General features: G+C 35.5%; 3 protein-coding genes and 1 pseudogene across 6 annotated transcripts; 2 read left to right on the top strand and 2 right to left on the bottom strand.

Moving 5' to 3' along the window:
- Nucleotides 1-5039: 5039 nt before the first annotated feature.
- LOC18585901 (putative LRR receptor-like serine/threonine-protein kinase At3g47570) lies at nucleotides 5040-8376 on the top strand. 3 transcript variants are annotated; one of them, XM_088802453.1, is made up of 4 exons: nucleotides 5040-6515; nucleotides 6676-6734; nucleotides 6872-7745; nucleotides 7833-8376. In XM_088802453.1, the coding sequence occupies exons 1-4, from the start codon at nucleotides 5057-5059 to the stop codon at nucleotides 8210-8212; spliced, it is 2772 nt and encodes a 923-aa protein (XP_088658579.1). In that variant the 5' UTR covers nucleotides 5040-5056; the 3' UTR covers nucleotides 8213-8376. The 3 variants fall into 3 exon arrangements, with proteins under 3 accessions (XP_088658579.1, XP_017984239.2, XP_088658580.1); XM_088802454.1 differs by having other exon boundaries at nucleotides 5308-5411; nucleotides 5548-7745; XM_018128750.2 differs by having other exon boundaries at nucleotides 5040-7745.
- Nucleotides 8377-9702: 1326 nt separating this feature from the next.
- Nucleotides 9703-10443, bottom strand: LOC18585900 (pleckstrin homology domain-containing protein 1 pseudogene; annotated as a pseudogene). The gene has a single exon (XR_016028834.1). The product of XR_016028834.1 is annotated as a pleckstrin homology domain-containing protein 1 pseudogene (transcript).
- A 4424-nt stretch (nucleotides 10444-14867) lies between these two features.
- Nucleotides 14868-18432, bottom strand: LOC108663579 (putative receptor-like protein kinase At3g47110). Its single transcript, XM_018128748.2, has 3 exons — nucleotides 15715-18432; nucleotides 15195-15593; nucleotides 14868-14989 (listed from the first exon to the last, which is right to left on the bottom strand). The coding sequence occupies exons 1-3, from the start codon at nucleotides 18410-18412 to the stop codon at nucleotides 14982-14984; spliced, it is 3105 nt and encodes a 1034-aa protein (XP_017984237.2). The 5' UTR covers nucleotides 18413-18432; the 3' UTR covers nucleotides 14868-14981.
- A 2808-nt stretch (nucleotides 18433-21240) lies between these two features.
- On the top strand, nucleotides 21241-22935 carry LOC18585898 (UPF0481 protein At3g47200-like). Its single transcript, XM_088802632.1, has one exon. It carries the CDS (start codon nucleotides 21382-21384, stop codon nucleotides 22744-22746), a length of 1365 nt encoding a protein of 454 aa, XP_088658758.1. The 5' UTR covers nucleotides 21241-21381; the 3' UTR covers nucleotides 22747-22935.
- The last annotated feature ends 280 nt before the right edge of the window (nucleotides 22936-23215 follow it).

Raw genomic sequence — 23215 nt, 5'->3', positions numbered from 1 at the left:
CCACCAGGGTAATTATGGTTCTATTTCTGACCTATGCCACAAGGGTTAAGTGTGGTCGTAGCATATTATAGGAGACCATTAAGATTTAAAGTATTTGTTAAATATGTTTGTTCAGTTATCTGAAAGTGAAAATTTGAAGTATATGATTATGAATAAGATTACCCAATATTTTGTCTTAGCATTTATAAATGATATTTTGGCCTAAATGTTTTAAGCATGCTTAATCCGACTGAAGGGATGTTAGTTACTTGCTGAGTAGTTTGACTCACTCCTTCCTTCAAATTTTTTTTTCAAGATGTGATTTGGTCAACTACGCGAGAATTTCGAAGAGTGATGTTTAATCTAGTAGCATTTAAATTGTTTAAGATTTATTTAAATATTATGAACATCGAATTATGTTAATTAGTATTCAGACTTTTATCTTAACTTAGTAGCTTTATGGTTTTGGAGATCTAATTCTGAATATTGTCGAATTATGATATTTGAAAATTCTATCAACAGATATAGTTTATAAATCACTAAATTCTTCAGATATATCAGTCTCTTTTAATAATGGTTTAAGATATATGTTTTAGAGCCTTGCATGTCTGTAGGATTATACCTTACAAGTATGCGGCGTTTATCATGTCTCGGGTCTGGGGCGTGACAAAAACAATCAACTTCATAGGCAATCCTAGGTTAAGAATAGAAATAATTTCTTCTAAAAACATGGAAAAACAATCATCTTGACCGTTTTGAATATAGGGGCATAGGCAGGGAAGCAATCTTCCTAGAAAGAGAGATAAACATTTTCCCCACAACCACAGTCAAGAACATCTGCAGGCAGTAAATGCTTGAGAGATTTAATCAAATTGATCTCACTTGTAGCTTGTGCTCCTAAACAACGTTTGGAAAAGCTTCATTAGAAAAAACTCTTCTCAGGTACATATATCTCATGAACTACTGGCTAACTCTATTAGCAGGCTTACCTGATCCTCTGATGCAAGAAAATTTTCTTGGAAGGAAACTCCTACAGCAACTCTCAGCAACAAAATTTCATATAGTAACATCCTATTGCTATCATTTGCTCCTCGGATACCAACTTAATTGGAACAACGCAGAGTAAAAATTGACTAAGTACACAACCTTTCATAGAAACTAGTTCCGAAACAGCCTTATAACTATCCAGAATCCACCATCAGAATCTCCTTAAAACATCAGAGAGTGATCTACTTAAGCAAAATCTAACAGTCGTTTCAAAGCTGTAATCTTGAAGGAAAAGTGACAGGGGAGTCTAGAAAACCAGTTGCATTCACCAACAAATTGCAACAAGCAACCTCACATCAAGAATTTAGATCAAATATCGCCATTGACATTACTGTTGAACTGTGAGCATCTTCATTGGCAACAATCCGGTATGCAATTATGTGTGGCGGGAACTAACCTAAACTGCATTTATCTGTAAAAACAGTCTAAAGGCATTCTCTTTCAATCTTATCCAAGAATCAAGAAACCAATAATCCTTAACTAGCAGCGAAAACCCAAATCAACCAACAAATTCACAACAAAACTTAGATTAATTATCACTTCATTGAACAAAAAATTTAACTTTATAGAGCAAAAAAGCACGATTAACAGTCTGATCATTATCAAACATATGGGGAGTAATTCAATTCAGAAAAGCACAAACTTTATATATAAAAGAAAGCCAATTTACAAACAAGATATTAAAATACGTGCTCAATTACACAAATTTCAACTCAAAAAAAGAAAAAAAAAATGGATCTGACCGTAGGATCATCACCACTTGCTATCATAATCAACAATCTCGGAATCGGTGACCGATCTAGAGTGCTGAACTGTAGACCATCCGATCGAGTTGATCCAATCTTCCTTCTCGTTTTCCGAATCCGTAACGAAATACATAGTCTAGTTCCCATCTTTCTGATAAGTCAATTATATTTGAGATGATCAAAGGTCCTAGATTCAGCAATTATATTACATCAAATTAGTATATATCTTCCTAACTTGATTAAAGTAACTTTTCTCTTTGTCAATTTACTTTAAAAAATTAGACAGGACTATGGAGAAATTTTCCTGCTGGCTGGATTGATTAAGTATATTCTATACAATTGATAATATGAACAATTTAAATTTCCATAAAGCGGATTCCACCAAAAGTTTGGGAAAACTCTTAGGCTTATATGCAATTGAGTTCCAATATTTTTAATTTGCATCCATTGAGCCTGAAGTTCTTTTATTGCATCCAATTGAACTTTCGTCTCATAAAATATAATGGACTTTACCCCAAGTGATAACTATCATATTTTATAAATGTTAATAAGATATGTTGATTACACGGAATATCGATTGATGATGTGACCAATCATATAAGCAGAAATTCCTAATCATCGTTCCTTGTTGGGTTTGGTTAGCTTGCTTGGAAACTTCACATAAACAAAATTCCACATCAGCATTTATTGTGTTTAGTCAATAAGTCTTCCGGTAAATTTCATGTATACAACAAGTGATAACTGTTACAGGATAATATCTGTTATATTTCAAGTTAGAGATAAGAGCTCAATTGAAAAAAAAAAATTTTAAAAATATTCAATTAGATACATATATAAAAAAACCTTAACTTGTTTTTTAAAAAACTAGAAAAAATACCTTATAGTAACATTCATAGGTTAGAAGCTGTCACAATTTAATTTAATAGTATAATTAGTTCCCTTCTGGTCAGAGAAGTCTTCTCCCTACAGCTGGAGCCTACATGTCCTTCAGCCAAAGATATGTTTTCCTGGACTGCCGTGTTAGCCAGATTTAAGGGCGGCTCAATAAGATTAAAAGTTTAAAGCGACTATCATATATTTTTTAAATGATTAATATAAATCATTAATCAAAATTTTTAATTTAAATAAATTAATTATTACATAAAATAAAAATAATATAATAATATGATATAAACTCTAAATTAAAATAAAAAATTTGTAAATATTAGAACAATAGTACTTAATTGTTAAATACTTATTACAAACCGTAAATAAAGCTTACAGTTTTATAAAGATATTAACATAACAGACTTCTTATTTATTCTTTGAAGGAAAATTGAAGTTAAAAAGAAGAAGGAAAAAAGAGCAAATAAGAAAAGAAGAATGTCAAAATAGATATTATACATTGAAAAAAAATAATTGATTTTACATAAAAGAAAAAAATAGTTGTTGAAATTTATTAAATATGTTAATTGGAAATAGGAGAAAAAAGTAAAAAAAAAAAAACTGTTGGAGATGATTAAATACATATGACTGTTAGTTAATTAGAAATAAGAGAAATAATTGAGAATTAATAGCATTCTAGAAATTAAGAAATGATAGAAAATTAAAATTTATTAACCACATAATTAGAAAAGTGAGAAAATAGATAATTTTATTAATTATTAATTATTTTTATATATTTTTAATATAATTAATTATATTATAAAATTATAAAACCTTTTCAAATTTGAAGCCTCTCCAAATTGGGGGCTAAAACCCTTGCTTGGGTGGCTTTACCCAATGGCCGGCCCTATCAAGATTGTTAAGTCAACTGCAGACTAGCTATGGAAAGTGATCAATGTTGAACTAAACGTACTAAAACCAGGCTAAATCAAGGTCGGCCCTTGGGTAAAGCTACCCAAGCAAGAGCTTTAAGCTTCCAATTTAGAGAGATTTTATAATTTTATAATATAATTATTATATTAAAAATATATAAAATTTAAAAAAATATTAAAATAAAAAATAATTAATAAAATTATTTGTTTTCTCACTTCCTTAATTATGTGTTTAATAAATCTCAATTTTTTATCATTTTTTAATTTCTAAAATATTATATTATTTTCAATCAACTAACGGTTATATGTATTTAATTATCTGTAATAATTATTTTTTTTCTTACTTATTCTTACTCTTTTCAATCAACATATTTAATGATTTTTAACAACTATTTTTTTTCCTATAGATAAAACCAATTATTTCTTTTTCAATATATAATATCTACTTTTAAATTCTTTTTTTCTCATTTGCTCTTTTTTCTTTTTTCTTTTAACTTCAATTTTTCTCCAAAAAATACATAAGAAGTCCGTTATATTATTATCTTTATAAAGCCGTGAACATCATTTGCTATTTGTAATAAGTATTCAACAATTAGGTACTATTGTTCTAATATTTACAGACTTTTTTACTTTAATTTTTAATTTGTATTATATTATTATATTACCTTTATTTTATGTGATATTTGATTTATTTGAATTAAAAATTTTGATTGTTGATTTTGTATTAACCATTTAGAAAATATAAAAATTTTGCATCTCAAAAAGTTAAAAGAATAAAACTTTAATAATTTTTTTAATTTTAATAAAAAAATATCTCATTAAATATTTCGTTTTAAGCTTTTAAAATTATTGAGTTACTCTAAATACATGTACTTACAAAATTTCATTAATTCTTGGAAGTGTAGTTCCTTATTCTTGGTCTGAAAAGTCAAAAACAAAAGAGAACACAAAGTTCAGTGCCGTATGCATGGAATGTATGGAGGGAGTGTTATCTTGTAGCGAAGACCCGTCCTCTTCCGGTGAAGACTTTCAGAGCACAATGTTATTTCTTTCAACGTTCTGATTTTCCATCTCTGTTTACATAGGTGTGGACCTTTCATGGATGGAAATTTCCTGCTGAGAACGTATGGCTGAACCAATGAACATTTAGAGCGTCGTTTTACCACCACACTGAGAACATAGACCCGGCATCAACACCTTGTTTTGCTAATGCATCAGCAAATGAGTTCCCTGCACATAAGGTATGGACAATGGATACATTAAAGACCTTGATTATGACTGCTAGGCTGAATTTTTCCTTGTCTATTTAATTAGATGTTCAAATTTTATGAAATTTCCAGGCGGTGTGAATGTTGCTTTAACTACTCTTGGAAATTATTACCGTTTAACAAAATTGGTGTCATTGTCTCAGCTAAATGTGTATTTGTACAGTTCGACCTGCCTGTTGTTCATTCAGTTCTTTTCCCAAATTTCTTTTCTTCAGAAAAAATGGGTAATTCATGCTTAGAAAACTTTTGCTGTAAGAATAACTTTCTCCTTTGCACTGTTATACTAAGCTTGGTATCAGGATCCCTGAAATTTGCATTGGCCTTGGGGAACGAAACCGACAGATTAGCCTTGCTTTCTCTGAAGGATCAGCTTGTTGGTGGTTCACCGGATGCTCTAAATTCATGGAATTCTTCTCTCCACTTCTGCGAGTGGCAAGGTGTTATATGTGGTCGTCGGCACCAAAGAGTAATTGCTCTGAATTTGTCCGGCCTTCGGTTAAGCGGATCAATATCACCTTCAATAGGCAATTTAACCTTTCTCCGAGGAATTAATCTATCTTGGAATAGGTTGCAAGGTAACATTCCTAAGGAACTTGGTCGTCTAAGGCGGCTTCGTGCTCTTTATCTCTATATAAATAGGCTCCAAGGTCAAATCCCTGTAGAGATTACCAATTGCTCAAACCTCCAGATAATCATTTTAAACACCAACAGACTCACAGGAGGAGTTCCATCTTGGTTTCGCCTTATGCCGTGGCTCGTCAGACTTTCTCTTGCTGTCAACCGTTTCACAGGGAGTATTCCAGCAGCTTTAGGGAACATTTCATCATTGAATCATATCACACTGGCAATAAATCATTTGGAGGGAAGAATCCCTGAGGCTCTGAGTAGGGCATCAAACTTGAAGTTTCTTCTCTTGGGTAAAAATAACTTGTCTGGCACTATTCCTCCTTCACTTTACAATCTTTCGTCTATGGAATTTATGGACATGCATATGAACAAATTATCTGGCAATCTTGTGCCTGAAATAGACATTGCTTTTCCAAATCTTCAGGTTTTTGTTATTGGAGACAACCGATTCACCGGAACTATTCCAAGGTCAATTGCAAATATCTCAAGCCTGCAACAGTTTGACATCTATTCAAACGGATTCAGTGGATCCGTTCCTGACAATCTTGGAAACCTAAATAATCTTCAACTGTTGGTCCTTGACTACAACAACCTTGGAAGTGGGAAAGCAGGAGACCTTGACTTTATTTCTTCTTTAAGCAACTGCAGCCTATTGGAAACATTGGTTATACATAAAAATAGATTTGGAGGGAGGTTACCAGACTCCATAGCTAATTTATCAATACGGCTAAGAGTTCTTTATATGGGAGAGAATCAGATCACTGGAAGTCTTCCCGAAGGAATTGGTAATCTTGTTAACCTCAATGACATCAACATGGGGAATCTTTTCCTTACAGGCAACATTCCTGTTTCCATGGGAAAGCTTCAAAATCTTGAAGGATTGTCTCTCCCTTCAAATTATTTGTCTGGCAAAATCCCATCCTCTGTTGGTAATCTCTCTCGACTGTCTAAACTTGATTTGTCCAATAACAATTTTGAAGGAAGAATTCTGCAGTCACTGGCGAATTGCGACAGAATGGAGCAGTTGGACCTTTCACAAAACAAACTCAATGGTAGTATACCAAATCAGTTATTTGGTGCTTTCAAAAGTTTGTTTTATCTTAACCTGTCTCACAACTCTTTCACTGGTCTCCTTCCTTTAGATTTGGGAAATTTGAAGAATCTTGTACAATTATTTCTTGATAATAACAAATTCTTTGGTGAAATTCCCAGCAATCTTGGTCAGAGTTCAGGATTACGTATCCTCTACATGCAAGGAAACTCATTTCAAGGTAGCATTCCTACATCTTTCGGTTCTTTGAGATCTCTCGAAATCTTAGATTTTTCCAGTAACAACTTGTCTGGCAACATACCACTTGAACTTGAAACACTTCGATTTTTAGTGAGTTTAAACCTTTCTTTTAACCAGTTGGAGGGTGAAGTCCCAAAACAAGGGGTTTTCAAAAATGTTAGTGGATTTTCTTTTATGGGAAACAAGAAACTCTGTGGTGGGATTCTTCAACTAGAGCTTCCAAAGTGCTTTGATAAGGAACCGAAGAAAAGGGCAAATGTTCTGTCAACCAAAGTCATAACCATGATCATCCTTAGCGTCCTCATTGCATCTTTTTTGGCTGTGTTTCTTGTTAATCTTTGTTGGAAACGAAGGTCCAGAATGGAACTTAACCCGGTAGCTTTGTTGGGTGATGGCTACTTGCGTGTATCCTACAAAGAGCTTCTTCAAGCCACAGGAAGTTTCGCTTCCTCCAACTTGATTGGTGGTGGAGCTTTTGGCTCTGTATATAAAGGAGTACTTCATCAACAAGAAAAGCCTGTTGCAGTGAAGGTACTGAATCTTCAAAACCATAGGGTTGCACAAAGTTTCATGGCTGAATGCAAGGTGTTAAGAAAAGTTCGACATAGGAATATTGTCAAAGTTATTACTTCTTGCTCAAGCATTGATTACCGAGGCAATGATTTCAAGGCCTTGGTTTTCGAATTCATGCCTAATGGGAGTTTGGAAAGCTGGCTGCATGAGCATTCCGAATCAAAGTATTTGAACTTTGTTCAAAGGTTGGAGATAGCTATAGATGTGGCCAATGCAATAGATTACCTTCAGCATGATTGTGAAACGATGATTGTTCACCGTGATCTAAAGCCTACCAATGTTCTTCTCGATGATGAAATGGTCGCACATGTCAGTGATTTTGGATTGTCTAGGCTTGTATCTAGCCACTCACGCAATATGGGAATGGGTGATACAAATTCCTCATTGATCAAGGGAACAATAGGTTATGTCGCCCCAGGTAAGTTTCTTCCGTTCTTGCCTTATTATTGTTCGTTCCTTGTTTTGTCAATTTCGAAGTGATTTGGCTTATTATAACATTTTGCAGAATATGGCATGGGAGGGGTAGCGTCTCCAGAAGGTGATATTTACAGCTATGGGATTTTGCTCCTGGAGATGATCACCGGAAGGAGACCGACAGATGGCATGTTTCACAACGGCTTAAGCCTTCACAGTTTCTGTAAGATGGCACTACCGGAACAGTTTAAGGAGATTATTGATTTTCGCTTGCTTGAACAAATGGGTGAAGACATGGAGAGAATAAGTCGTCAACAGGAAGCAAAGATATTGGAGTGTTTGGTTTCTTTCACCAAGATCGGAGTTGCATGCTCCGCAGAAGTACCTGCTGAAAGAATGAGAATCAAAGACGCCATCACAGGGCTAGAAGCAACCAAAGCAAGGTTGATCCACAGGACGGGACATATGTAGGCCAATTCAGCTGGTCAATTGAAATTATGTTTTCTCGATGTTTAATCGTCTTTGTTTTGTACCAATAACTGATATTTACGCTTTCTTTTCCTATGAACTAGATTGTCTGTAGAACTTTAGGAAGAATTGGCAAAGTTAGATATAGTTATGGTCTGAATTTCATATCTTAGCAACACACAAGTCAGCAAACACGGTTTGAGGGTAGAACATGATTTTACAGACAGTCCTCAGTGAGTGAAGAACTAATTTCTTCTACAAACATGGAAAAACAGTCAACCCGACCTTTTTTAATATAGCAGCTTAGGCTGGGAAGAAATATTCCAGAAATGGCAATCTTGCACAACAGCAATATGTGGAAGCAATATTCAAGGAACGACAGATAAAACTGGAAGCTCATCAAAATCAACTTAATGGTCTCCATCTATCTTACTGAATCAAAGATTTGTTTCATGCCATCAATAAATTGGAAACAGCTTGTAAACTCTCATGTGAATGTAAATGCTTGGCTCATGTCTAAGCTTGGGGCAACACCAGATAATCAATAAACATTTTCCCCCACAACAACAGTCAAAACATCCTGTAGGCTATACATGTTTAAGACATTCAATGAGCTTGATCTCGGTTGTAGCTTGTGCTCACAAACAATGTTCGGAAAAGCTTCATTGCAAAATATTTTCTCTGTTTCAATAAGTACAGTCATTGGAAATGTCTTCTTATCAATACCATTTCTCATTAGAGATAATAAGAAGATATGCAGAGGTCCTGGAACTATTGTATGCCTGCCCTGTCCTAGACTACAATAAACAAGGACGTGTTCTCGCTCTTTAGTCATCATTGTACCAATATTACATGAACTACTTGCTAACTCAGTATAGCAGGCTTACTTACTCCTCTGCTACAAGACAAATTTCTTATAAATAAACTCCTAAAGCAGCTGTCAGTTACAAAACATATAGCAACATCCTAGAGCTAATGTTTGCTCCTCCATCACCAACTTAATTGGAACAACACAGAGTTCACTACATCATAATCGTGAATACAAAACCTTTTATATAAGCTAGTTTCAAAATCTCCTTATCCCTATAGAAAATCCACCATCAGAATCTCCCCAAAACATCAGAGAGTGGTCTGCTTAAGCAAAATCTAACAATCATTTCAAAGCTGTAATCTTGAAGGAAAAGTGACAGGGGAGTCCAGAAAACCAGTTGCATTCACCAACAAATTGCAACAAGCAACCTCACATCAAGAATTCAGATCAAATATCGCCATTGACATTACTTTTGAACTATGAGCATCTTCATTGGCATAATCCAGTATGCCATTTTGTGTGGCGGGAACTAATCTAAACTGCATTTATCTGTAAAACAGTCTAAAGGAATTCTCTTTCAATCTAATCCAAGAATCAAGAAAATCAATCATCCTTAACTAACAGCGAAAACCCAAATCAACCAACAAATTCACAACAAAAATCAGATTAATTATCACTTCAGTGAACAAAAAATTAACTTTATAAAGCAAAAAAGCACGATTAACAGTCTGATCATTACCAAACATATGGAGAGTAGTTTAACTCAGAAAAGCACAAACTTTATATAAAAAAGAAAGCAAATTTACAAACACCAGATTACAAAACGTGCTCAATTACACAAATTTCAATTTAGAAAAAGAAAAAAATGGATCTGACCGTAAGATCATCACCGCTTGCTATCATAATCAACGATCTCGGAATCGGTGACTGATCTAGAGTGCTGCACTATGGACCGTCCGATCGAGTTGATCCAATCTTCCTTCTCTTTCTCCGAATCCGCAATGAAATACATGGTCTCGTTCCTCGTCGAGAGCTCGAAAGCGTACTGCTTGTTCAGAATATCTTCGGCTCCCTTCACGGTTAAACAGGAAGCCACCGGGATCACGCCACGTGGACGAGAACCGCGTGTGATAGTCGATTCCTTGAACCAGAACAGCTTCCCTTGTTTCAAAACGAACCACCGGCGACGCCAGGTCTTTATGTACTCGCCTTGCTTCGTCAACCAGCCGGTTCGTTCCGGATTCGACCAGAATTCGACGCCGTCGTAGTCGTTCGGTTTCTCCGTTAGCGCTGTCGCGGCCCGCCATAGGCTCGCCATAGCTTTGATTTGGATCGTCGGAGGTTTCGAAGAGTTCAGACGGACAGACAGACAGATAGACAGAGTTACTTTGGCTTTGTGTGACTCGTCTTTTTGCAGATTTCTTTTATTTTTAATTGCTTTTGATAAATATATTTTTTAATATTATTATTTTATTATATCTACTTATTTTTTATGGAATGAACTTTATGATATATTCCTTTTATTTTTTTTAATTTTTTAAAGAATTTTAACGTTGGGAATTTTATTTTCATTTAATTTAATATAGTTCACGTTTAGAGTTTTAGTCTTTAATTTATTTATATTTTCAATTACTTTTACTGTCACAAGTGAGAGTAATAATAATTAAATTATAATTAAATACGTAAAATAAAATCACAAATATATTAACAGGTAATTTTAAATTAAAAGAAATTCATTAAGTATTATCTTAAATCATATATTTTCATTTTAATATATTATTCTTATCAATTTGAAAAACAAATAATAATATTTTAATTTCAATTTTCTTTCATAAAAATAATTATTTTTGTGGAAAAGCTCTACAAGCATTAATTAACATTTTCCATAACAATTTATGATATCAATCTATGAATATATATTGGTCAAGAACTTGATGACTGATAGCCCATAAGCCATAAGAACATTGGGAGCATTACCTTTTCCTTTGGGACAAAATGTCTTGTAAAAAATGACAACCCCATGATTGAATCACCTTCTTCTAACCTAAAGCAAGCCTGGTTTTGTCCCTTCCATTTGATTTGTTTTGGCATTTTGTTTGTAAAATCCTATGAATGGATAATTAGACCATTGTTCTATGATCAAGTGACTTTGATCACAAAACTCTGAAAGAGAGAATTCAAGATAAAATGCATGCAGTTTGAGTTCCTGGGTTCTTAGATTAGCAATGGAAATGATAGGCATGGAGAAGTATCAGAAAACAAGAATGAAGAAAGAGGCAGTTGGAACATTGGCTGTTAATCATCATTTTGCTTGCTCCTCTGGGAGCTTATTTCTATAAACTCCTCCTTGATTGCCTGCAAGCCCCTGCTGACTTCTCTCATGTTCATTTCATTTCTGGGCTGTTCTGCAGAACATGTTGTTGTGGGAATATTAGAAACAAAGGAATATAAAACTAGTAAAAGCAGTAATTGGTTTGAGGTGTGGTATCACTGTCTTTAAGGATAATTTCCGCCCCTTCGGAGTATAAAACTCGGTACAAAAAAACTGTAGCGGTTATCTTCCAGGATTCAACAGACCTTTACTTATAGTTTGCACAAACTATTAAGGGATGACAGGAATAGCAGAAAGAAAAAACAGAAAACCCAGCAGAGAAGCTTAAGAGAAGAGGCAGAGAAGCATTGTGGGATCCAGGATTTCCATCACTTGTTCTGGTATAGCTTTCTTTGCAAAGTTGTGGAGGTTTGATCCATCTTTGAATATGTCATCTGTTGGTCTTCTTCCAGTAAACATCTCCAACAACAGGATCCCATAACTATAAACATCACCATAAGTAGACACTGCTCCACCCACGGCATATTCTGCACATTGAAAGCAATAAATAATAGGTCACGCAGAAGTGAAAAGAACAGAAATATTGCGAAGAAAACCACTTCTTTGGTACATTAAAAAATTCTGGGAGAGGAATTTCAGGCTTCATTAGCATATTTTCTCTTGTTGTTGACTGCATATGCTTAGATTGATTACTACTGATTAAAAGCTTCAGTTTCTACTGCCAACAAGCTTGTTTGGAGAATTGGTTTCTGTCTATGTTTTAAGTTTTTGGGATTATCCAGTTTCTTGTTTTGGATTGAGTTCCCTTGAATCTGAAGAAGCTTTGACTATTTCTAGTTAATTTTTGTAAATTTTATCAGGAAGTTCAATCCCCCTTTTTCTCCAGGTCAGAGAAAGATAAACATGCCTGGAGCAATATAACCAATGGATCCTCGTACACCAATTGAACTGGTTTGGTTTTGAGAGTACGTATCTGTGCATTGTGTAAGGAACTTTGCTAGAAATTTTTCTAGCAAAGTCATGTTGCCAATGGAAAAATGCACACAGTTCAGTTCCAAAGAGTCGAAGGAATTGTTCCTTCCAGGTTGTTTCCATCCAATCGAAGTTCAAACAGTTCAGTCATGTTGCCAGTGGAGTGTGGGATATTCCTAGATAGTCTATTTCCATTCATGTACAGTTGTCTCAGACTAGAAAGTTTCCCTATTTCAATGGGGATTCCACCACTAATCATGTTATGGTCAATGTACAAACTATGCAATTTGACAAGGTTTTCAATTCCTGAATGAATGCTTCCATATATTTGATTGTTTCCTATTAGCAGTGTTTTAAGGTCAGCAGAAAAATTACCTATAAAGTTTGACTACACTCCACCAAAATTGTTACTATCTATACCCAACAGCTGTAATTTGCTACAGTTGATCAATGAATTCAGGAAACTCAAATCATCAGCCTCTCTACTTCCAAGTCTGTTGCGCCCAACATTTAGCCTTTGCAGGTTCTTAATGCTCCCTAGATCCGTAGGCATTCTCCCAACAAAATAGTTATCTGGGAAATCAATCTGTAGAAGACCTGTTGCATTGGATAATGTAGGTGGAATTGGTCCTGTAAATCGATTTACTCCAACTGCAAATATTTGAAGATTTGGAAAATTAGTACCCAAACTTTGCGGAAAGCTCCCTGTCAGTTTGTTATCTGCTGCTGCAAAAATACTGATCACTGAGAGGTTGAGAATTGAGGCGGGGATGATACCAGAGAGATTGTTCGAACCAGCCTGAAGAAAGTTCAAACTCGCAAGCCGTCCGAGGTCATCAGGAATGCTTCCACCAAGATTATTTCGAGCTAGAGAAAGATTTAAGAGGGTAGAAAGGTTGCCTAGAAATGGTGTTATGCCTCCTGTTAAATTATTAGCAGCAATATGCAAAGCAATAAACTTGGGCAAATTGCTGAGCTCCTCTGGAATTCTTCCTGTGAGCTTATTGAAATTTAAATGGATAACTCTTGAGTTCTGAACAATTGCCGAGGCTGGCTGGAATTTCCCTTCCAAATGAGTTTTCTGCCAAGTAAAGATACTTTAATCTTAATAAACGGCCGATTTGTGGTAGGATTTCTCCATGAAAGTTGTTGTCCGCAAGGTTAAGGACTTGGAGGAAGGTGAGATTAGCTACGGAGGGAGAGAGCTTTCCTTGCAGTTTTCTTGATTGTAAGTCCAGTGCAGTTACTCGTTGCCGTCTGCGACTGTCATGTAACACCCTGCCAGTTGCAGAAATCAATAGAACTATTCCATGAACTCAAAACTTTCAAGGGATCTTCAGTGATCTCTTTCTTGAATGAAAGCAAGGCGAGTTGATCGGTTTCATTCCCAAGCAAGGCAGATGCACAGTTTGAGTGAAACAGAAAGAAGAGATGCAATACCCAAACTTTTGAGCTTTCCATTCATAGCCTTCTAGTCTCTAGTTTAGTGTGGATCAGGGAAGAAAGAAAAACTGCAGCAGGCTACTCCAGGAGTATACTTTAAACAGAAACTGACATAGCAATAAACCTTCCACTTGGGGTAGGTTCAATCATGTCTTAATTCAGAAAGTCAGAAGCCAGGCAGTTGGTTCTTTTCTGTCAATCTATTGATGTCAACATACAACAACATAAAATAAGGAAATTATCAGTGTGAAATCTAATTCTGCTGATGCTTGAGGAAAGTGACAAAGTCCTCTGGTGAAAGAAAGAATTGTACCTTATGTCTAGAAGAATTGAAAACTTTAATTTAAGAGTATTAATTTACTCCTTTATGTGCCATGTCCAGTATTAAAACATATATTGATTATTACTAAAAGTTACCTCCTCAAATTAGCTTGAGAAAAGACAATTGGATCTGAATACTCTGGTAAAGAAGTATCTGCTAGACCTTTGAAGTTACTCAATGGCCATAATATTGTGGTTCGCACCAGCAATTTAAGGATGTCTGGTCTGTGGTATATATTGGTTAAGTAGGAGATTCCATTTAGTCAAAAAGAGATAAAAAGAAAATAAACCCAAAAGCAATCTTTCAGCCTCCAAAACCTTTTCTTGGTGGGTTTTCCTTCATAGATGTGAAAGATTGAGAGGAAAAATCTAATATTAAGTTTATATACAGTTGAGAAGCCGAAATTACCGAACTTTAGCATATCATACCATTAAAAAAATTTGTTAAGGCCTAGGTGCAGATGTTGACTGATGCCTGTGGAAACATTAAATAAATTTTCTTGCTGTTTAAGCATAGCCTCTATTTTATGTTATCTCTGAAACCATTGATGTCAGAAGCCACCACTTGTAGTTGTTTGTAAATTTCCCTTCAGTCTTTCAACTGTTAGAAAAGTTGAGAATCACCTACTCAGCATTAGCTCTTTTATTGAGCAGCTAGCACATCCATATAATAACAAAAGAAAACCACAATGTAATGTGAAATGAAGAGATGAATTATTCCATTTCAAGTACTTGAAACCTTGAAGAGGTATAGGGAAAAACTTCAGTTTAAGAGAATTACATCTACAACTAAATATACACCAAAAAGAGAAAAAAATCTAAAATAAAAAACACATAGAGGGCCAGGGTTCAAATCCATGCATATTGTTGTTTACTGCCTCTGGCTTTGGAGATCATCCCCCTGCAATTCATAACAGATAAGTAAGGAATGTGAACAAAATGTGACAAGTTTATGTAGCATTTCTCATGATAGATTGCAGTTTCAGGAGAATCAAGTTCTACTCTAGATGTATTAAGTCACAGGGAGATGTATCACAGGGAGACTAACTAGATACATAAACAAAGGATTGGTTTAATTTAAAGTTTGAACAATTCATTCTCCTTACCTGTTTGTGTGTAGGGTCTAGTCCGAGGTCCAACAAGTGCTTTTTTAACCATTTGCAACTCAGAAACAGCATTACTAATCTCCATACGTTCTTGTAGTGATTCCATCGAACATGCCACTCCAATCCCGATGACAGAAATTAGACATTCCTTTATTCTATCAGAATTTGAATGTCTCAGTCTGTTGTTTTCTGCTGCCAATTCTCCACCATTATTTAGCAGTGTTGGGTCCACAATGTCCATCACCTGGTTTGCCAAGGCCATCCTAGCAAATTTATGAAGGTTTAGGCCTCCATCAAACATTTCATCTGTTGGCTTTTTCCCTGTCATCATCTCAAGTAGTAGAATTCCATAGCTGTAGACATCTCCATCTGCTGAAACCTCACTTCCTAGACCATACTCTGCGGTTAACAGAATTTCACATGAAAATGACGAATTAGAATAAAGTGAAGTATCGATGTTGCAAATGTGGAAGGCATGCTTATATTTAAGGGAAACTTTTTGTCTGTATGTTGTGATTACCGGGGGCAGCATATCCAATTGTTCCTCGAATTCCAAGTGAGCTGCTTTGAGTTGGATTTGAGTGCTCCTGAAGAAACTTCACAAGGCCGAAATCACCAACATGAGCAGTCATGTTGCTGTCCAGAAGAATATTGCTTGGCTTTAGATCACAATGGAGGATTGGCTGTTGGCAATGGTGATGGAGATAATCTAACGCACTTGCCACATCGATCCCAATTTCTATTCTCTGACGAAGACTAAGATAAGGAATTTCAGCTTGTTCTCCTTCTGAAGCAGGATGCAACCAGTTTTCCAGGCTCCCATTAGGCATGAACTCATAAACTAGAGCTTTGAAATCATTACCTTGGAAATCAACGCTTGAGCAAGAAGTTATGATCTTGACAAGATTTCTATGTCGGATATTTGTCAAGGCTTTGCACTCAGCCATGAAACTCTTGGAGGCTCCTTGACGCTGAAGATTAAGTACTTTGACTGCTATAGTCAATCCATCCTGATCAAGAACTCCCTTATACACAGAGCCAAAGCTGCCAAGACCAATCAAGTTTGTCGAAGAGAATCCATCAGTGGCTTTAAGAAGCTTTTCATATGACAACTTAAGAAGTGTTTTGCGCAGCATGGGACTAGGAGATTGTTTCTCTCTTCTCCTTTTGAACCAACAAAACATCAGAAAGGCCACCATGGCTATTCCCAAGAAGGCACATGATATTGAGATTGTTACCTTAAATGCGAGGGAATCCTTTTGTTTCTTGGAACTATTGTTGATGTTGCATTTGGGCAGCTGCAATTCATGTATGCCCCCACAGAGTCTTGTATTACCAACTACAGACATTGCACTTGCATTGGTGAAAACTCCCTTCACTGGTACCTCACCCTCAAAATCATTGAAGGATAAGTTTAGATATCTCAAGGCAAGTGATTCCAGGAATTTAGGAATTTTCCCCGATAAGTTGTTACGAGCAAGATCCACCTGTCTGATAGCTCTTAAGGAACTCAGTGCGGGAGGAATGGATCCTTGAAAGAAGTTTCCCTCCATGTATAGAATTTCAAGGTTACCACAATTGCTGAGTTCAAGAGGAATTTCACCAGACAAGTTGTTCCTAGATACATCCAGTCTCATTAGATTCTTCATATCGGCAATGCTTGCAGGTATTTTTCCAACCAAATGGTTTTGAGATAGATTTAGTGAGATCATGCGAGGTGTTTTATGAAAAAGTGTTTCAGGTATGGTCCCCCATAAGTCATTTCGGGAAAGATCTAATGCTGCCAAGTTTCTTAACTTTCCTAGACTAGTAGGGATGGTTCCTTGTAGATTGTTATTTAGCAGATGCAGCTCTAGCAGTGATGACAGGTTTCCTAAGGTGGGAGGAATTTCCCCTGAAAGTTTGTTTCTGTGAAGATCCATCCATTGTAAGTTATGAAGTTTCCCAATTTCTGCAGGGATTTTGCCTGTAAACTGGTTCCATCCTATTGCGAACAAATATAAGTTAACCAAATTACCTACCCCTGAAGGGATGGTTCCATATAACTGATTTGAATCAAGGAGCAAACGTAGAAGTTGAGTGGAGAGATTACCAGACGAGTGAGGCAATACGCCTTGAAATCGGTTTACAGATAAATCCAAATCTTGCAAATTGCTGCAATTGGCCAAAGAATCGATAAATCTCATTTCATCAGGTTCTCCACTTCCTAGATCATTTCTACCTAAATTCAGATAAGAAAGCTGTTGCATGCCACCAAAATCAACTGATAATTTCCCAGATAAGTTGTTCCCAACCATTTCAATAAATTCAAGTTTTGAAGCATTGGATAACGAGACAGGAATTGATCCGCTAAAGAAATTGACAGATATTTGAAACCTTCTAAGATTAGGAAGAGCGAGGCCCAAGTTTGATGGAAGCCTTCCACGAAGTCGATTCTCAGACAGAGAAAAAATAGCAAGAGAAGAAAGATTGTACAGGGAAGGAGGTATTGTGCCAGAGATGTTATTTCCACCGAGTCCTAGAGATGTTAAGTACCTTAGTTGACCCAATGAATCTGGGATGTTCCCTCCAAAAGCATTATAAGAAGCTGATAGAGCTTCTAGAGAGGAAATGTTTGCAAGAAAAGGTGGTATGCCTCCAGTCAAATGGTTAAAGTGTATAGCTAGTTCTTTGAGATTTGACAAGGAGGCAAACTCCAATGGAAATTTCCCTACGAGCTTGTTCCATCCCAAATGTAAAAATGAGAGCTTGGAACAATGGGACAAGTTGACAGGAATTTGGCCAACCAAGGAGTTGTTGCCCAGATATAGAAAGCGCAACCTGAACAGACGACCAACTTCCTCAGGAATTTCACCATGGAGGGTGTTGTTTTCGAGCCTGATCTCCCTAAGGAAGCTGAGGTTGCCAATGTAAGGTGAGAGGGAACCAACCAATCTTCTTGACCTCAGGTTTAGCATGGTCACTCTCCTATGCCTGCGACTGCATGTGATTCCTTCCCACTCGCAGAAATCTTTAGACAGATTCCACGAGCTCATCACTCCGTCAGGATCCTGTGAAATTTTTTGCTTGAAAGCTAGCAGTGCAATACGATCTGTCTCGTTTCCAGGATTGGTTCTAATCACAAAATTGGCAGTGGCAGCAGCGGCAATTGTTGCATGCAACAACACGATGCTAAAGTAGAAACCAGCTAATTGGCAGTAAACAAAAGGGAACGCCATTGCACACAGCAAAACTTGCCTTTCTGCAATTCTTTTTGGTGACTTTCTGTATTGCTTTGTTACATATTTATAGGGTTGATTCATTGTACAAATTAATCAATGGCTACCCAAATTTATAAAGTTAACGAACAAGAAGAAGCTCGTTGACATAAATGCTGCCGTGTCCCAGGTGAGGAAAAATGGTCATAGGGTTCTAGTCTCTTTGACACCTAAAAGTCAGATTTATTAGGCTAGAAAATCAAATTCCTAGGCTAGGCCAGTCAAATAAAGAAAAAAAAGGGGCGGCCTTGGTTTTAACATAAGACAAGATCCTTCATATGAAATTTCTTTGTAACTCCATACCTATAAAAAAATTGTTTGATTTGATTATATTTATTTTTTCTGATTGTAAATAGTATTTATATATACTCTCCTAAAAGAATAAACTTAAAAAAAAAGGAAGAAAAAGAAAACTTTCATTGTCCATGATTAATTGGAAGTCTTTTAAGGGACCTTTGTAGACTTGGCCATGGCAAATGGCAATGGGAAATGAAGAAGATAGGTCTCTTTGTCTTTGGGTTTACTCTGACCAGTTGGATTCTCCATTTTCTTGCTCTTTTTCCCCTCAAAATATCTTCTAATGAAAAAAGTTATAATCTACAATTATATTATAACAGAAATTGTGGAATGATGCACAACAAAAAGGTATTTATACATGATACAGGGTAGTACTCCATATTTATGTTCTTTTCTCATAGCTAGGTGCTTGTAAGCAAAATCATCAATATGGCACTTTGCATGACCTTAGGTTCCTGCATGACATGATGGGAAAACACAAGTAAATCTCTAATCCATCATATTTACTTCAGCATAAACTGATATTCATCACCTATTCTGTGATACCCAACATCTCACATCTGATGTGAATGTAATTGTAAATACCTATATAATAATCCAAGTCCACCACTACTAACAACTTGAACTTAAATTTTTTAAGGTCACATGGTTTAAGTTTAAAAAACTGCTGAGCTAGTAGTTGAATTTGAGTCGTTACAAATTGTATCAGAACCTATACCAGTCTGATGTCGACTTTGAGCGAGTTAGATGAAGCTTGCCTATGATAAAACAAAGCTTGGCAAATGAATTTTTGATGTTGAATTTTGATTTGTACTTCAATATCATTGATTTTGTCTAGATATCTTTGAATTTCATTAATTTTTTGACAATAAAATTTGACATGACATTAATAGAATATCCTCTAAGATGTTGAATTTCATTGATTTCTGAACAATTGAAATTGGACATTATATTAACAGAATATTATCTACTATTTCAATTCTGTTATTTTTTATCAAATATTGACGAAATTAAAAATATAATGAACAATTCAATAAAATTGAAACACAACGAAAAAATTTAATATTGAACCATAACATAGTAACAAATTCGATATTAATCCCCTCAAAGAAATAATTAACAATTATTTATGGATTTTTTTCTCTTATTTATCTCATTTTTGTTAATCTCATTATTATATATCTTCATATCTATTTAAGTTTCTAATTCTATCTCATTAAGCATTAAATATCTAATTGAACTCATAGTTCTAAGGAATTCAAAGTTTATGGACCCCCCGAATATATTTAATCATATATAATTGGGAAAATGATGGCTAAATAGAGAATTATGTGTTAGTAGAAAGTCAATCACGTTTATCATATAATTAAGTAAAGTTCCATGGATTTGGCTAAATTATTGGCAATTCTATATGGTTTAAAATTATAACTATATTATATCAACTTGTTGTGTGCCTCTAAATTTTTATTTTGAAAAAGAAAATTTTCGTTAAAAATTTTTCAAGCATCAAGACATCTCTTAATGTACGAAACGAGTAGAACCATGTAATGTTAAATTTTGAATGTTAATTCACTTTGAAACAGCAATGGTGCACTATCAATCAATCAAGTAAAATTTAGAGAACCGATTTAATTAAAATGGAATGGTAGGTATAGTTTATATTTGACAAAAAATCCAAGGAAGTTTCTTTCTTTATTTCATTAATATTGATATAATTTATTGATTTTTTTTTTTTTTGTTTACTTAAGCATTGGCTAGAGCTGGCACCATGGCATATTCTTATAGAAAGAAAGAAAGGGGATGAGAGTATGGTCTAGATACTATACTTGACATCTCAGTAAACCAAAGTATACATTCCAAGCAAAAAAAGAACAAGGACAGAGCGATGCAACAACTAAAGAATCAAAGTAATTAGAAGAAAACGCTTTGGGGTATGTCGTTGGGCTGTTTTTTGGGATTATTAGGGATTCAGAATCCAAAATTATGTGAAATTTAAGACAATTAAGAATGTTGATTATTGAACTTGACCCCAAAATGGCACTCTTATTGGTACATAATGAGCAGCTTCGGCCATGGAATGATCAGTATACTTTTAATGAAATTGATGACGTTCTAAAAAAGATCGATGACATTGTGTTTACAGATTTTTCTGCAAAATTTGAACTAGATAGAGTTGAAATGCCTTTTTGCATGGCAGTAAATCAGATGAATTCGCATGAGATTATTTCTTCTGCTCAGTACATGGTGATTGCAGTAAGGTTCATGATTTTGTATCATTGATTGATGATTAATAAAAGAAAATGCTTTTCATACTTGTTCCGCGGAAGAAATCTTAACTCTGTCAAAAAGATAAAGCAGATAGAATATATACTAAACTTGATGCTTAATAAAGTATAAAGAGGATCATTCGTCAAGCTACTGTCTCGATCTAGTCAGTGTAAAGCACATAAATTCAGTGGCTAACGTACCCGAATAGCATCCGCCAAGTAGAAACAAAGAAACTTAACCCACCTTTTCTTCGATCCCTTCGTTTTTTGTTTCTTCAGGCAACTCAATTACACCACTTTTATTTCCAAATTTTCTGTAAGTGTCATTGAATTACCTGCTTTGAACCGTCAAGCCGGTCGGATTCAATGAGCAGCGACGAGGAGCTTCTGTGGGAAGTGAGAATTTCAATGCCTGAGATAGAGCATTCGGATTTCATCAGAGAAAGGAGAGCGAAATTGCAATCAGCCTTGCTGGAAGCCAAAAATGATCAGGAAAGCGGTCGAGGAGCCAAACCGTTAATACAAAGAGTTCCAGCATACCTGATCGATATCAAGGAGGATTTTAAGAAATATTTTGAACCAAGGTGGGTTGCCATCGGCCCTTTTCATCATCGTAATCCGAAATTTGAGCAGGGAGAGCACACCAAGCTTAAACTGGCAGCTCTCTTCGCAGAAGAGAATGAAACTACTGATGCAGTTCTATTCAACGAGATTAAGAAAGAGATAAAGGATCTGAGGACGTGTTATAATCCGGAGGACATAAAAGATTACGACGATGATGAGCTAGCTTGGATGTTCTTCGTGGACGGTAGTGCAGTGTTGTATGCCGTACACTACGGTTTATTACGAGGTGAGTTTCAAAAGTTGAACATTAAAGCAGAACTTGTGGTACTTATGGCACTTGATTTTTTCTTGCTAGAAAACCAACTTCCCTACCAAGTCCTCAAGATATTGATTCGCTTAGCCAAAGAACCCCGAGAGTGGGAGAAATCAATCACAGAATTCATACGTTACAGCGTTATAACATATACACGAGATGGGAAGAGCCAAAACCCAGAAGAAGAAGAAGAAGAGCAAGAGTTCACTCATCTTCTGGAGCGTTTGCGGACAAAACACTTGACGGGAGAGCGAGAGTGGAGCAGCAGTAGTATGATAGGTCATTTGCTTCTCTCAGGGGGAGACAACCGAAAGCATGTGAAGACAATTCGTAGAATCAAGGATCTTAAAGAAATAGGGATTAGTGTGAGGCCCAGCGAGTCAGAAAACCTGAAAAACATTTCCTTCTATTGCAACTTACGGGGAACACTAAAGATGCCATGCATTCTGGTGGATGACTCAACAGCTACCAAGTTCTTGAACTTGCTAGCCTTAGAAATGTGTCGAGATTTTGAGAATGATTTGGCGATCACCAGTTTCTTATGCTTCCTTGGTTCTCTCATTGACACAGCAGAAGATGTTAAGGAGCTGCGACTTACAGGTATTCTCCACAGTTACCTCGGAAGTGATGAAGAAGTGGCTGAGCTTTTCTGTAGAATGAGCAGGGACTTGGTGCCAGATCTGGCAATATACTATGATGTTGCAGATCGCATCCATAGATACTACAACTCTAGGGTAATGTGGATCTATTCCAACTATTTCGGTAGTAACTGGAGTTTTCTTGCGTTTTTGGGCGCCGTAATAGGACTTAGTCTCACTGTTACTCAGACTTATTTCAGTGCCAAAACCAAATAAGTAATTAAGGCTTAGCTTCCTTTAGGTACGTTTTTATGTGTTCAGCTTAGTTATAAAATTATGAGACATGTATACTTTCATTATTCAAAATGTCTTTTCCAAACTCAATGAGTGAAAATGTGTGATGTGCCAGAAAATGTATGCATTTGTTAATTAAATTCTAAATATTGGATTGGATTCAAAAATAAATATATGGTTAAGGTTTTCTTCCATTCTTTTTACTATGCCTTTTTGTTTACTTTTACTTCTTTAATAGAGGATGATGGCCCAGGGGCGGAGCCTCCTTATGCAATGGGCACAAATTTTTTAATTCTTTTTTCATAACATATAAAATTTTTAAATTTTTTTATATATTCTCTTAATTACCCCTTTAAAATAATTTTTTATTTAATTATTAATATAAATAAAAAATAATAAAATGATTTCACATATCTTTAAATTTTTTTAATTTATATTATTATTTTAATTT

Source organism: Theobroma cacao, chromosome 10 (genome assembly GCF_053813885.1).
Source record: "Theobroma cacao isolate CCN51 chromosome 10, ASM5381388v1, whole genome shotgun sequence".
Lineage (NCBI taxonomy): Eukaryota > Viridiplantae > Streptophyta > Magnoliopsida > Malvales > Malvaceae > Theobroma > Theobroma cacao.
This window is presented reverse-complemented; position numbering and strand designations above follow the sequence as displayed.